The sequence below is a fragment of the Pogoniulus pusillus genome, chromosome 3 (genome assembly GCF_015220805.1).
Source record: "Pogoniulus pusillus isolate bPogPus1 chromosome 3, bPogPus1.pri, whole genome shotgun sequence".
Lineage (NCBI taxonomy): Eukaryota > Metazoa > Chordata > Aves > Piciformes > Lybiidae > Pogoniulus > Pogoniulus pusillus.
Genome location: NC_087266.1, coordinates 2,065,270 through 2,081,069, shown reverse-complemented (window position 1 = coordinate 2,081,069; position 15,800 = coordinate 2,065,270). Strand labels below are relative to the sequence as shown.

Below are 15,800 nucleotides of genomic sequence, written 5' to 3'. Positions count from 1 at the left end.
GTCAGGAACAAGTTCTTTACTGTGAGGGTGGTAGAACACTGGAACAGGTTGCCCAGGGAGATGGTTGAGGCCCCTTCCATGGAGATCACAGAATCAAGCAGGTTGGAAGAGAGCTCCAAGCTCAGCCAGCCCAACCTAGCACCCAGCCCTGCCCAACCAACCAGACCATGGCACTAAGTGCCCCAGCCAGGCTTGGCTGCAACACATCCAGGGATGGCAACTCCACCATCTCCCTGGGCAGCCCATTCCAGTGGCACATCACTCTCTCTATGTGTGCTCAGCCTTGCCCTGCAGCATGTTCACAGCAATCCCACTGAGAAGGGGCTTTGCACAGCAGCTGAAGTGCTGGGCAGGCTGTGCTTTAGGTGCCTCTCTGTAAACATTCCTGGGTGGGGCTTTTCCATATCGTCCTGCACCTCTGAACTTTGCCACCCACAGAGCCCAAGCAGCTGTAGGAATCAACTCAGGAGGCCTGCTTCAGTCTTTCCAATTCTGTTATTACTGATGGCATTAATAAATTCTTAGTGTTTGGGGTTATGTAGGAAGTGGAGGCTTGAAGTACTGAACAGATTTCACATTCATGAACTTAGTGGCTGACTTGCTGGGCAGGATTACGTTGGCAGCTCCTTAGGGTAGGTGCTAAAACACTGTTTCAGGCACTGGGCTACTCCCATCCCTGACTGAAACCTAGTACCATTTGTAACAGTGCTGGCAGGGAAGAAAGGTTGAGCTAAAACCTCTGAGGTTGAGCATCACAGAGTGTTCATTTCCTAAGCCAAACTCATGACATTCAACAAGGCCAAGTGTGAGGTCCTGCACCTTGGTCAGTGCAATCCCAAGCACAAATCCAGGCTGGGTGGGGAATGGCTGAGAGCATCTCTGAGGATAAGGACCTGGGGGTATGGGTTGATGAGAAGAGGAGGCTCAGGGTAGAGCTCATTGCTGTCTACAACTGCCTGCAGGGAGGCTGTAGCCAGGTGGATTTGGGCTCTCCTGCCAGGCAAGCAGCAACAGAACAAGGGGACAGAGTCTGAAGCTGTGGCAGGGCAGGTCTAGGCTGGATGTGAGGAGGAAGCTCCTGCCAGAGAGAGTGATTGGCACTGGAATGGGCTGCCCAGGGAGGTGGTGGAGTGGCCGTGGCTGGAGGTGTTGCAGCCAAGCCTGGCTGGGGCACTTAGTGCCATGGTCTGGTTGGTTGGGCAGGGCTGGGTGCTAGGTAGGAATGGATGATCTTGGAGGGCTCTTCCAGCCTGGTTGATTCTATGATTCTAAGCTCATCCATCCCAACCTATCATCCCAGTTGTGGTCCTACTGGTCACACTGCTCTTGCTGCAGCCCAGCAACTGTGTGCTGGGCTGCAGCAAGAGTGGTGTGACCAGCAGGGCAAGGGAAGGAATTCTGCCCTTTTGCTCTGCTCTCCTCAGACCCCACCTGGAGTGCTGTGTGCAGTTCTGGAACCCCCAACACAAGAAGGACATGGAACTGTTGGGCTGAGTCCATAGGAGCCCATGAAAATGCTCAGAGGGCTGCAGCAGCTCTGCTAACAAAGAGAGCTCCAAGCTCATCCAGTCCAACCTATCACCCAGCCCTATCCAGTCAACCAGACCATGGCACTAAGTGCCCCATGCAGATGCAGAGATCCATCCTCTGGGTAATTTACACTTTCTAGGAGAGGTCTGAACGTAATGCCCCAGCAATGACTTCCTCCCCCTAATAGAATTTGTAGTTCATTATTTGCCTGGACAGCAGGAGCTCATATCCTAAAGGAGTGTCACTGGGAGGGGGAGTGGGAGGGAAAGCATCTGGTTTTATTCTGGCTTCTGTTTTGACCAGGGAGCTATAATGGCACATGACCGTTGAGCCCACAGTAATCCACTTAGGAAAGTCCTCAGAGTTACTGCACCAAGCAAATGAAACTTGATTAGATCCAATTATGCTGAGAAGGCAGACAGCAGCTCTTAGCTTGGGGTGCAGCAGCTCCTTGCCGTCGCAGGCGTCGAGGCGGTGCAGGGTGTCAGGAGGGTGATTGCTCCTTTGCTCTGCCACAGAGCTCCATCTGCTCTCCAAGTGATGCCTAAGGGTGGCAGTGCCTACCGAGGTGGGGTGAGCAGGCAGGGGAGCCCGACAGAGGTTTCCACCTGGAAACCCATTTCTGGGTTCCTGAAGTGATATTGAGGTACTGGAATATGTCCAGAGCAGGGCAGCAAGGCTGGGGAGGGGCCTGGAGCACAGCCCTGTGAGGAGAGGCTGAGGGAGCTGGGGGGGTGCAGCCTGCAGCAGAGGAGGCTCAGGGCAAAGCTCATTGCTGCTTGCAGCTGCCTGCAAGGAGGCTGTAGCCAGGTGGGGTTGGGCTCTGCTGCCAGGCAAGCAGCAAGAGAAGAAGGGGACACAGCCTCAGGTTGTGGCAGGGCAGGTCTAGGCTGGATGTGAGGAGGAAGTTGCTGGCAGAGAGAGTGATTGGCATTGGAATGGGCTGCCCAGGTAGGTGGTGGAGTGGCCGTGGCTGGAGGTGTTGAAGCCAGGCCTGGCTGGGGCACTTAGTGCCATGGTCTGGTTGGTTGGGCAGGACTGGGTGCTAGGTTGGGCTGGCTGAGTTTGGAGCTCTCTGCCAACCTGCTTGACTCTATGATTCTAAGGGAAGAGCCCTCTCGTTTGGCTTCAGTTGTGGACGTTGTCAGAGGTCTCATTGTGCTTTTCCACAGGGGCTGGACAGCTTGAAAAGCCTCAAGTTCTTCAAAGTGATGATTATTTAGAGGAGCTGTTTCTAAGGACACCTGGATGAGGTGCTGAGGGGCATGGCAGTGACTTGGCACTGCAGGATGAATGGTTGGACTTGGTCTCTTCCCACCAAAACGGTTCCATCAATTCTGTGCCATGCTTATGGGTTTTTGTTATATGGCCTTGAAAATTCTCCATGAAATGAAACAAAGAATTTATCCATAAAGCTCATAAAAAAGCTCCTTCCATCCAGCTCTGCTGCCTGAAGATAAAGCCAGGTCATCTCGTCGTGGAGCTGGCCCTCCTGAGACCAAGCACTCTCTTGGAATCAAAAAGCAGGCGAGCAGTGCCAGGCTGCACAGCTGAGTTTTTGTTAAGCCCTTTTCCTCCTCCTCCTTCTCCTCCTCCTCCTCCTCCTCCTCCTCCTCTCAGCGTGGTTTGGTTTATATTAACTTCAGCAGAGGGCATTTCCAAGGGATTAGTGCCTGGCTGGGGTAAGTAGCCCGCAGCATTTCAGACAGCTGGTCCCTAATCCCCAGGAAATGCCCTGTGTCTCTGCGATGGTTTGGGTGTTACCCACCCCTCCCCCCCCCCCCTTATGAAATCACCCAGACCAGACTCAGCTGGGCTGCAAATTAAGGCATGAAGCTTTGTATTTACAGCTGGGCACAGTATACAAACAGGTAGTAACATTAGGTACAGCTAGGGACAGAAAGGTGAAAGTAGTGCGGAGCACATGGAATGAGTCAGGGTTGGAAGGGAGCACAAGGAGCAGCCAGTGCCAACCCCCTGCCATGCCCAGGGACACCCTACCCTAGAGCAGGCTGCACACAGCCTCAGCCAGCCTGGCCTCAAACACCTCCAGCCATGGGGCCTCAACCACCTCCCTGGGCAACCCAGTCCAGCCTCTCACCACTCTCCTGCTCAACAACTTCCTCCTCACCTCCAGCCTCACTCTCCCCACCTCCACCTTTGCTCCATTCCCCCCACTCCTGACACTCCCTCACACCCTCCAAAGTCCCTCCCCAGCTTTTTTGGAGCCCCCTTCAGCTGCTGGGAGGCCACAAGAAGGTCCCCTGGGAGCCTCCTCTGCTCCAGCCTGCACAGCCCCAACTCTTTCAGGCTGTGCTCACAGCAGAGCTGCTGCAGCCTCTCAGCATCCTCCTGGCCCTGCTCTGGACACTCTCCAGCATCTCCACAGCCCTCTTGTCCCAGGGGCTCAGGAGCTGGATGCAGGACTCCAGGGGGGGTCTCAGCAGAGCAGAGCAGAGGGGGAGAATCCCCTCCCTGGCCCTGCTGGCCACACTGCTGCTGCTGCAGCCCAGGCTCTGCTTGGCTTTCTGGGCTGCAAGTGCACACTGCTGGCTCCTGCTGAGCTTCTCCTCCAGCAGCACCCCCAAGTCCCTCTCCTCAGGGCTGCTCTGCAGCCTGGCACTGCCCAGCCTGCATTGGTGCTTGCCATTGCCTCGACCCAGCTGCAGGACCTTGCCCTTGCCCTTGTTGAACCTCCTGAGCTTGGCTTGTGCCCATCTCTGCAGCCTGTGCAGCTCCCTCTGGATGGATCCTGCCCTCCAGCCTGGCTGCTGCAGCACACAGCTTGGTGTGGGCAGCAAACTTGCTGAGGCTGCACTCAGTGCCTCTGTCCATGGCACCCACAAAGCTGTTGAACAAGACTGGTCCCAGGACTCAACCCTGAGGGACTCTGATTTTCACTGGCCTGCACTTGGCCATGGAGCCATTGGCTGCCACTCTTTGGGTGCAGCCATCAAGGCAGTTCTTTATCCATCTCGTGGTCCTCCCATCAAATACAGCATCCCCAGGAGGGGCTCCCAACCACCCTTCCACCTCCTTTCCACCCCTCGACCTTATCCCAGGGTTTTCCTTATGTGCAAGGTGAGTTGGGAGCATTGGCCAGGGCGGTTAGAAAGCAGAAGGGTTACACAGACAGCAGGTTAGGGACAGGCAGCCAGAGACACTCAGCCACTGTGTTACCTATAGTTATGCTCTCATTTTTATCCATCTCAGCAAGCCTATGAGTGCAGCAGACATCCACATTGTTCCCTTTTCACAGCCTAGAATCTAATTCTTCTCGCCAAACCATTCCCTCTAGCCTCAAACTAGCACAGTCCCCATCCATCCCAGTGCTTGCAGCACTGGAGGCAGAGCTGCTGTGTTTGCAGCACTGGAGGCAGCGCTGCTGTGCTTGCAGCACTGGAGGCAGAGCTGCTGTGTTTGCAGCACTGGAGGCAGAGCTGCTGTGCTCGCAGCACTGGAGGCAGAGCTGCTGTGCTTGCAGCACTGGAGGCAGAGCTGCTGTGTTTGCAGCACTGGAGGCAGAGCTGCTGTGCCTGCAGCACTGGAGGCAGAGCTGCTGTGCTTGCAGCACTGGAGGCAGAGCTGCTGTGCTCGCAGCACTGGAGGCAGCGCTGCTGTGCTTGCAGCCCTGGAGGCAGAGCTGCTGTGCTTGCAGCACTGGAGGCAGAGCTGCTGTGTTTGCAGCATTGGAGGCAGAGCTGCTGTGCTTGCAGCACTGGAGGCAGCGCTGCTGTGCTTGCAGCACTGGAGGCAGAGCTGCTGTGCCTGCAGCACTGGAGGCAGAGCTGCTGTGCTTGCAGCACTGGAGGCAGAGCTGCTGTGCTCGCAGCACTGGAGGCAGCGCTGCTGTGCTTGCAGCCCTGGAGGCAGAGCTGCTGTGCTTGCAGCACTGGAGGCAGAGCTGCTGTGTTTGCAGCATTGGAGGCAGAGTTGCTGTGCTCGCAGCACTGGAGGCAGAGCTGCTGTGCTTGCAGCACTGGAGGCAGAGCTGCTGTGCTTGCAGCACTGGAGGCAGAGCTGCTGTGCCTGCAGCACTGGAGGCAGCGCTGCTGTGCCTGCAGCACTGGAGGCAGCGCTGCTGTGCCTGCAGCACTGGAGGCAGCGCTGCTGTGCTTGCAGCACTGGAGGCAGAGCTGCTGTGCCTGCAGCACTGGAGGCAGAGCTGCTGTGCCTGCAGCACTGGAGGCAGCGCTGCTGTGCTTGCAGCACTGGAGGCAGCGCTGCTGTGCTTGCAGTGTTCCCTTCTGCCGGTAGATGGCACGGGCAGGGCAGGAGAAGCGCTGAGCCTTGTGGTTTCTTTCTTAGAAGTTCTCATCCTTCATAGATTTCGGTTTCAGACAAGGGCAAGGAAGCGCAGTGAAGGTGATGGTTAAAACCCTCCGAGGTTCCTGCAGGAGAAAGTGTCGCTTTCTGGTGCGCCCCAGCACAAGCAACAGACAGATGCAGCTTTTTACTCAGCCCAGTTTTTACTTTCAGCCCTACCCCTTATATGAGGAGTTTGATTTCTTACACTGCATCTCTTTAAGCTCTCCCTTGCTCTGCCTGCTGATTCTGCTGTTCCTCCTTCAGTTGCTGCTGCTGGCAGAGACGGATTCTCCATGGCTTTGTCTAACTCCCTCGTCACATTTTTTCCAGCCCTGGGATGTGGTTTTCACAGTTTTCTGCCAAGCTTTGCTGGCTGTTAGCTCAGGCTCAGGAGATTTATGCAGTCAGCTGGGGCCAGGCTGAGTTCAGCCTCCGCTGACGATTGGAGGAACAGCTTGAAGTTGGTGAAACTGTTACGAACGTGCAGGCGCTGCCAGATCAGAGCTGCCTTCATGACAGCCATCGTCGTTAACTCCTAGAGGCTTTGGGGATAGTGTTTGTCTTCCTGGCCAAGTGCTTTGAGCAGGGCCAGCATTCTAAGGCACTGTAGCATTACATACCTTGGATCATAAGTAATCTGGCAGCCCAATCCCAGAATTAACTCGCTGTTCCCAGTCCGTGTTACAGCCACAGTGGAATTAAGGAGGCATGTTCTCGTGGAGCAACTTTGTTTTGAGCATTCTTCTGCACAGAGCTTATATTTCCCACTTGAGATGGCAGCATATTTAAGTGTACAGCAGATTCAGCCCCAGCTCCCCTCCAAAAGTCCCAGTGATCAGAGCTACACGTGTCAGGCATCACCAAAGGCATGGGGGAAAAGGGATTCATTGAGGTGCTTCATGGTTTGGACATCATTCTGATAATTACCTTGTGATACCAAGTCAGTAAGGATGATCCAGAATAGGGGATGAGATGGCAGCATATTTAAGTGTACAGCAGATTCAGCCTCAGCTCCCATCCAAAAGTCCCAGTGATCAGAGCTACACGTGTCAAGCATCACCAATGGCATGGGGGAAAAGGGATTCATTGAGGTGCTTCATGTTTTGGACATCATTCTGATAATTACCTTGTGATACCAAGTCAGTAAGGATGATCCAGAATAGGGGATGAGATGGCAGCATATTTAAGTGTACAGCAGATTCAGCCCCAGCTCCCCTCCAAAAGTCCCAGTGATCAGAGCTACACGTGTCAGGCATCACCAATGGCATGAGGGAAAGGGATTCATTGAGGTGCTTCATGGTTTGGACATCATTCTGATAATTACCTTGTGATACCAAGTCAGTAAGGATGATCCAGAATAGGGGATGAGATGGCAGCATATTTAAGTGTACAGCAGATTCAGCCCCAGCTCCCCTCCAAAAGTCCCAGTGATCAGAGCTACACGTGTCAGGCATCACCAATGGCATGGGGGAAAGGGATTCATTGAGGTGCTTCATGGTTTGGACACCATTCTGGTATTTGCCTTGTGATACCAAGTCAGTAAGGATGGTCATAGAATCAACCAGGTTGGAAGAGACCTCCAAGATCATCCAGTCCAGCCTAGCACCCAGCCCTATCCAGTCAACTACACCATGGCACTAAGTGCCTCATCCAGTCTTCTCTTAAACACCTCCAGGGATGGTGACTCCACCACCTCCCTGGGCAGCCCATTCCAATGGCAGATCACTCTCTCTGTGAAGAACTTCCTCCTAACATCCAGGCTATGATCCAGAATAGGGGATTGGATGGCAGCATATTTAAGTGTACAAGAGATTCAGCCCCAGTTCCCATCCAAAAGTCCCAGGTACCTGTGCTACATGTATCAGGCATCCACAAAGGCATGGGGGAAAAGGGATTCATTGAGGTGCTTCATGTTTTGGACACCATTCTGGTATTTGCCTTGTGATACCAAGCCAGCAAAGATGACCCAGAATAGGGGATGAGCTGGAGAGACAGGATGGAAGTGAGAAAGCAAAGGCTGTCAGAGAAGGTGTAGAATCACCCATCCCAGTTCAGGTGATGGTGATGAGGGAGCGTTTCTTTAAACCCCCATCACCCAAACAAAGTATTTCCACTCCATGTGGTGGAAGTTGCTAACATAAAAATGCAGACAGGCTTCTCTGCATCTGGTTTTCAAACTGATACCACTTTGTATTGGTGTCAGTATGAGCAAATGCCTCACCTGTGAATCATTATGATGCACCACGGAGTGGCTTTGCATGTTAAATCGCCATCACCTGCTCCTGAGTGGCTCTTTATAGAGCACCAGGAGGTCAGCAGCCTTCCTGAAATTCCTCTGGGGCTTGGGGAAGATCTCTCAAGTGCAGGTCACCAGGATGTATAGGCTGGATGTTAGGAGGAAGTTGTTGTCAGAGAGAGTGATTGCCATTGGAATGGGCTGCCCAGGGAGGTGGTGGAGTCGCCATCCCTGGAAGTGTTCAAAGCAAAGCCTGGATGAGGCACTTAGTGCCATAGTCTGGTTAATTGGACAGGGCTGGGTGCTAGGTTGGACTGGCTGAGCTTGGAGCTCTCTTTCAACCTGGTTCATTCTATGATTCTGTGATCATTCACAAAAGAAAGGAGACTTCAGATCCCCTGCATTGCTTGCTTTGAAAATAAAGCTCTTTTGCTGCCCAGGTGAGCACCGCAGAGATCTGCCTGTCTTGTAAAAGTGCTGCCCAGGGAGGTGGTGGAGTCACCGTCCCTGGAGGTGTTCAAGCAAAGCCTGGATGAGGCACTTAGAATCACAGAATCAGACAGGGTTGGAAGGGACCACAAGAAGCAGCCAATGCCAACCCCCTGCCATGCCCAGGGACACCCTACCCTAGAGCAGGCTGCACACAGCCTCAGCCAGCCTGGCCTCAACCACCTCCCTGGGCAATCCAGTCCAGCCTCTCACCACTCTCATGGTGAACATGATCTTGGAAGTCTCTTCCAACCTGGCTGATTCTATGCTTCTGTGACTTGGTTTTCCCTTCAGATGTGCAAAGTGCCTCTAACCCAGGAGAGTTTGTGGGCAAGACTCTGGCTGTCATGCAGCGTAAATTGATACAGCTCCAGTGCACTGAATAAGGCAATGCTGGGTGGTGGCAGCGCAGGGCCCAGCTCCATCATGCATGCCACATGGCAGGGGATAGATAGGCAAGCCAGGGGTAGCTGGTGTCTTGCACAGAGGTTGCCTGGTGCCTGAATAGGATGCAGCCCTTCTTTGGGCAGCAGAAAGGTAGAAAAGTCTATTTTCGCTCCTGCATTCGCCTGGCAGGAAAACAAAGCAGTTGAGAAAATGCATTCCTAACAAATGACATAGTCATTCTTGAAGGGGTTATCCCCCTCCTTCATGGAGTCACAGAGATGATAAACAACATATGGCTGAAGTGTGCTGTCCCCATCTTGAGAAGAGATGGCAGGCCTACCTCCCAGAGGCACTGCAGGTTGTAATTACTGCTCTGAAGTGAGGCAAGATCCCCACGCCAGCAAGGTGCTGTAAGGAGTGGTGCTGCTGTTTGAGTTGCAGGAAAGCATCCAGGCAGTGTGAGGTTGTTATTGCTCCAGCTATGGCACAAACACGTTAAGGAGGGACTGTCCCTGCCTGTGGAGGTTGGACAGGCTGGGAAGCTGAGGCAGGGATGCCTGAATGTGCCCAAGCAGGTTTGAGGCAGAGCTGCCTTACAGAGACAGGTCTTGGAATTCCAGCCCCACCAAACAACCCTGAGTTGTGTCTTCCTAATAAGGGGGCAGTGTGTGTCATGGGCTGGCATCTCAATTCAAGAGAGATGTTGAGGTGCTGGAAGGTGTCCAGAGAAGGGCAGCTAGGCTGGGGAGGGGCCTGGAACACAAACCCTATGAGGAGAGACTGAGGGAGCTGGGGGTGTGCAGCCTGCAGAAGAGGAGGCTCAGGGCAGAGCTCATTGCTGTCTACAACTACCTGCAGGGAGGTTGTAGCCAGGTGGGGTTGGGCTCTTCTCCCACGCAACCAGCAATAGAACAAGGGGACAGAGTCTCAAGTTGTGTCAGGGTAGGTCTAGGCTGGATGTGAGGAGGAAGTTGTTGGCAGAGAGAGTGATTGGCATTGGAATGGGCTGCCCAGGGAGGTGGTGGAGGCACTGTCCCTGGAGGTCTTCAAGAAAAGACTGGCTGGGGCACTTGGTGCCATGGTCTGGTTGGCTGGACAGGGCTGGGTGCTAGGTTGGGCTGGCTGAGCTTGGAGCTCTCTTCCAACCTGCTTGATTCTATGATTCTATGACCTGGCTTTTACAGGGTGCCATGCCCAGGTCTGTGCTTTTGAGGATGCAGCACAAGGAAGGGTTAGAGCCTAATCCTGCTCACAAGGCCGTGGAGGGAAGTTTTTTATTGCTCCTTCAGCTGGAGAGAAGATCAGCCTCCATAATGTGCAGAGTTGCTAGATGTGGAAGATGATAGTTGATCTCAGGCCGCCTATGAGCCAGTGTAACACGAAACCCAGCTCGTCTGCTGAGGCTCCAGTGGCAGTCACATCCCCTTCCAGTGGGCACAGCTCCATTACTGAAAAATCAATAGTAAAATATGAAGCTTTTATTGATTCCCCTCAATTATTTTCTTCTTTCTTTTTCTTTTTTCTTTTCCCTTCCATCCATCCAGGAGGGTTTTTGCTGTCACCAGTGTCCATCTCTTGGTCAACGTCTTTTGTTTTGCACCTTCGGCTTGCACGCAAGCCCCTCAGCACAGCAGGGCTAAAGCCTGTCCTCATCTTCAAGGAGAGCCTTGATGAGGCACTTAGTGCCATGGTCTGGTTGACTGAATAGGGCTGGGTGCTAGGTTGGACTGGATGAGCTTGGAGGTCTCTTCCAACCTGCTTGATTCTATGATTCTGTGTTCTTTCTGAGGTGAGAAGGACCTTATCCATAAGGAGAAAGGCTCCTGGAGGATTGGACTGGATGGTCTTGGAGGTCTCTTCCAACCCGGTTGATTCTGTGATTGAAGCCTACAGTGCAGGGGTTTGATGGCAGGGGGAGGGGAGGGAATGTGCTTTTTGCTGAAGGCAGCGCGGAGCCTCCATGCAGGTCTGCACAAAGTTACTCTATAGGCGCTGCCTGAGTTCATGGGGGGCAGGAGGGAAAGGCAGCCCCTCTCGGTGGCCGAGCAGCCCCTCTCCCCCGCGGGGTTTGTGTCTTTAAAGCAGGCTGGCGGGGCGCCGGGCCGGGCCAGGCTGGAGGCGTGGTGAGCCGGGGAAGGAGCCAGTTTCCTGCTTCCCCGCTCGCAGCCGGGCGGTGGCGGCGGGGGGAGGCGCTCGTCTCCCCCCCACCACCCCGACCCCCCCCACCCCAATCCATCCATCCTTCCATCCATCTATCCACCCACCCACTCCATACATCCACTCATCCACCCACCCACCCATCGCCTTCCATGGGCCGGCGCTGCCGGCGCTGAGCGCCGCGGAGGCAGCGCCCGGCTGCCGCGATGAGCGGCGGGGAGGTGGTGTGCTCGGGCTGGCTCCGAAAGTCACCGCCGGAGAAGAAGTTACGGAGATACGTAAGTCTCAGACCACCCCAGCTCGTCTCTACCGGGATTTGTCTCCGGGAAAGCCGGGATTCCCTCTCACACCCCACCCTTACCCTTCCTCCGGCAGCCACCGCCCGCCCCGGGTGCACCTGCCGCCACCAAGGGCTTGGGGTGCCCCTCGCCTGGGCAGGGAGGGCTTGGTCGTGGATCGCCGGTGCTCGGGGAATTGAGGGTGGGAGCATCTCCGAGCCCCCACCCCCAGCTCGTCTCTGCCCCGAGGCTGCTGATGGGCACGGCCGGAGAGGGTAGTCGGGTTCGGGGTAGTACTTGCTGCGCCCACGGCGGCCGGGCTCGCCCGGGACCTGCCGCTGTCACACCCCCTCCTTTGAAGTCGTGGGGTTTAGGGGAGGTTGGGAATACCTTTGTCCAAAGAGTAAAGGTGGTTTTGGCTCTCTCTCCCACCCACCCACCCCCCCCCCCTCACCCCAGCACCCCCATAACGGTCATTTTTTCCCCCCCCTCCCCACACGCGGATCCTATCGCTGATGGAAGCGTCCCAGCCCTTTGAAGATAGCAGCGGTAGCGCTTCGATAGCTTTAGTGTCGTTAGCGGCTGAGATCAAACACTTCAAAGAAGTTGTAAAACAGAGGGTCCAAATGCCAGCCCCGTCACATTCCCCACGCGTTGAAAGGCGCAACTGTGCCTTGTGCCCTCTGCCTGAGGGTCTCGCCGTGCCCACAAGCGCTAGCGCTCAGAGACGCGGCGTCGGGGAGCTGCCATCCTATGACTCGGCACATCGCTTCCCAGGATGAAGCCGGGGTCCCACTCCCTGATTCCAGTCACCCACCTCTGCCAGGCTTCGCTTGGCTGAGATGCAGCCTTGGGGAGACAGCTGGATGCTCTCCCTTCCTTGATTGGGGGGGGGGGAGGGGGGAAAGAGAGGAGGGAAAGCGGGGGGTGGGGCAGCACCAGCCACATCGTCCTTTAGTCCCGTTGCTTTTGCCCGCGCGTGTTTTGGGAATGGCAGGCAGAACAAGTGCAGCTCGTTGTTGATTGATGGGAGCATTGCTGTCTAGCCTGGGGAGGCAGGTGGGTGTCTGTAGTCCCATATCACAGGCTGGGGCAAGGCTGGAGGGGTATCTGCTTTGTGAGCTGGTGCTATTAGCCTTGTCCAAAATGGGTACAGCCCCAGAGCCATCGTCGGTGCCACAGCCCTTTGCATGCCCTGTCTCTCTCGGCAGTCCTCTCCTTGCGTGCCTCATCCCCTTTGAGGGAGGGTCAGGTTCAGGTTGTCTGTGGGATGGAGCTGTGTAGTAATCCCTTTTTTTCCCCTCTCTGTCTCCCAAAACATAATGAGACAAAGGTGAAGCCGTGTGTTTACACAGGAAATATCCACCCTCTGCTGTCTGTAGGCAGGCTTTGTGGGGAGATGGACAGAATGACTTTGTGCACGCTCAACTGTGGAGGATGCTTTTAGCTTAATGGAGCAAAGCACCTTCCTCCCGCAGAAATCAGCTAATTGCTGATCCTGAGTCACCAGTGGCCTTAACTCATCAAACATCATTAGCTCCCCAGCATCTGCCCTGCCAAAGGGCACCGGCAGCCCCTTCTGAACGCCCAGCCTGCGCTCCAGCACCGCAGGGAGAGCCGAATGAAACCCCGCAGCGGGGTGCGCCGAGCCGGCGGCTCGCACTGGCTGCCCCTGTGCACGGGAGTGCTCTTCCTCCGGCTCCATCCCAAAGTGCTTTGCAAGCCACTCATGTTTTCAAAACATCCTCCTTTGCCCCGAGAGGAAGCGCGGCCGTGCCGAGATGTGCCAGGCCGTCCCACACAGCCTCCGCGGGGCAGGAAGCGATGCTCGGCAGATGTCACTCGGGGGGATCTCTGCGCCGGAGCGGTCCCGGCGCTGTGGTCAGTGGGACTTCCCTTCCAGTCATGCCAGTTGTGCTGGCTTCCTGCATCAGTGGCTGGAATTGAAAGCGCTGCCCTTAGCTTGGGCTGCGTTTGGCTCGGGGGTGCCCTTTCCCTTTGCTCTGCAGTGCGTTGCTGTAGCGTAAGCGGTGTTGTGTAACGGTGCTGTGCGTTAGGCACGCCGGTGCGCTGAGCAAGGGCATGGGATCAGAGAATGGTTTGGGTGGGAAGAGATCTTAAAAATCATCTAGTGTCAACTCCCCCCCTGCCAGGGGCAGGGACACCTTCCACTCAATCAGGTTGCTCAATCATTGAATCATAGAATCCACCATGTTGGAAGAGAGCTCCAAGCTCAGCCAGCCCAACCTAGCACCCAGCCCTGCCCAACCAACCAGACCATGGCACTAAGTGCCCCAGCCAGGCTTGGCTGCAACACCTCCAGCCACAGCCACTCCACCACCTCCCTGGGCAGCCCATTCCAATGCCAATCACTCTCTCTGCCAGGAGCTTCCTCCTCACATCCAGCCTAGACCTGCCCTGACACAGCTTCAGACTCTGTCCCCTTCTTCTCTTGCTGCTTGCCTGGCAGCAGAGCCCAACCCCACCTGGCTACAGCCTCCCTGCAGGCAGCTGCAGGCAGCAATGAGCTCTGCCCTGAGCCTCCTCTGCTGCAGGCTGCACACCCTCAGCTCCCTCAGCCTCTCCTCACAGGGCTGTGCTCCAGGCCCCTCCCCAGCCTTGCTGCCCTGCTCCAAACACCTTCCAGCACCTCAACAGCTCTCTGCAATTCAGGAGCCCACAACTGGACACAGCACTGCAGGGGTGGCCTGAGCAGTGCTGAGCACAGGGGCACAAGAACCTCCCTTGTCCTGCTGCCCACACTGCTCCTGAGCCAGCCCAGGATGCCATTGACTCTCCTGCTGCCCACCTGGGCACACTACTGGCTCACGTTCAGCTACTATCTACCAGTACCCCCAGGTTCCTTTGTTCCTGGCTGCTCTCAGCCACTTTGTCCTCAGCCTGTGGCACTGCTTGGGGCTCATCTAACCCGGCCTTGAGCACTTCCAGGGTGGGGGCATCCACAGCTTCCCCAGGCAACCCGTTCCAGAGTCTCAGCACCCTTACTGTAAGGAATTGCTTTCTGCTATCCAATCTAAATCATCCTTTGTGGCAGTGGTTCGGAGCAGGAAGATGCGCTCGAGCCTGGCAGCTTTGCTCCCCTAAAACCTGCCTTCATCTGCAACAAACACTCCTGGTTGGATTTTGGCTTTCTTGCACAAAAGGCACGTTTCCAGCCACCGCTGTTAGCCTGTCTTTTGTAGGCACTCAAAGGGAAGGCTTCATCCCTTTCCGTCTACCTTCAGTTTGTGCTCTGCTTTGAGCCCTCAAAGGAGGACTCTCAGGCGGCAGGATGCTGCTAATCGGGTTTGAAGTCCCTGCTCTGCCTGTATTGGCACAGAGGAGATGATGGATTTATTTTCCCTTTGACAAGTGCATTTCAGATGCATGTGTCTGCACATGGGTGTGTTGCTGCTGCTGTCCTTGAAATGCTCTGCTTTTCCAAGCCTGGTTTTGGTTAGGTTTGACTCTTCAAGGAGATCCTTGCCGAGAGGGGAAGGTGCAAAACTTTCTTTTGAGCATCCGTGTGGAGTGGTTGGGGGAAGGGACTCAGCACTGATCTGTACTTGCATCAGTACCTGCTGGGTTTGGCTTCACAGAGCTGCACACATGAGACTGTGGGATGTGGTGCATAGGACCTCTTTGTACAGTGCTTTGGGAGTCTCTCTTCCACTGGAGGCCGTTGGAGTGATCAAACAATGACTGCTTCAAGGCTGAGATGAATTGTGCTTATTTTCTGCCTTGTAACTGGAGGCAGGGATTCATGTAGACCCCAGGCAGTTTGACCATGACAGATGCTCTGTAGATGATACTGGTAATAGCTACTAGAAAAATGCTACTGACAATAAAAGGTAGCCAAAGAGTTGAAGGTCAAAAGTAATGGGGAACCCTTCACCAATTCCACCTTCACCTCCATCCTGCCAGGGGCTCCAAACTCCATTATCTGCTTGCTTGGTTGGTTTTCAGATTTTGGGTTGTTGATTTTTTTTGAGACAAACACTTATGTACCCTCAGAATCACAGGATGGTTTGGGTGGGAAGGGACCTTTCAAGGTTATGTCCAAACCCCCCTTGAGTCAGCAGAGACATCTTCAACTGGATCATAGGACCATAGAATCAGGCAGGTTGGAAGAGAGCTCCAAGATCAGCCAGCCCAACCTAGCACCCAGCCCTGCCCAACCAACCAGACCATGGCACTAAGTGCCCCAGCCAGGCTTGGCTGCAACACCTCCAGCCACAGCCACTCCACCACCTCCCTGGGCAGCCCATTCCAATGCCAATCACTCTCTCTGCCAGCAACTTCCTAACAACATCCAGCCTAGACCTGCCCTGCCACAGCTTCAGACTCTGTCCCCTTCTTCTCTTGCTGCTTGCCTGGCAGCAGAGCCCAACCCCACCTGGCTACAGCCTCCCTGC

General features: G+C 55.1%; 1 protein-coding gene across 2 annotated transcripts in view; it reads left to right on the top strand.

Moving 5' to 3' along the window:
* The first annotated feature begins 11,187 nt into the window (after positions 1–11,187).
* The window catches only part of GAB2 (GRB2 associated binding protein 2), a 110,255-nt gene continuing 105,642 nt past the window's right edge, over positions 11,188–15,800 (top strand). Inside the window, exon 1 of one of the 2 annotated variants that reach the window (XR_010307906.1) lies at positions 11,188–11,385. Coding sequence is in view for 1 of the 2 variants with exons in the window: in XM_064168857.1 (XP_064024927.1) it covers positions 11,314–11,385 (72 nt within the window). In the remaining variant the exon portion in view is untranslated. The remainder of the gene's footprint in view (positions 11,386–15,800) is intronic. The other variant, XM_064168857.1, reaches the window with a different exon arrangement.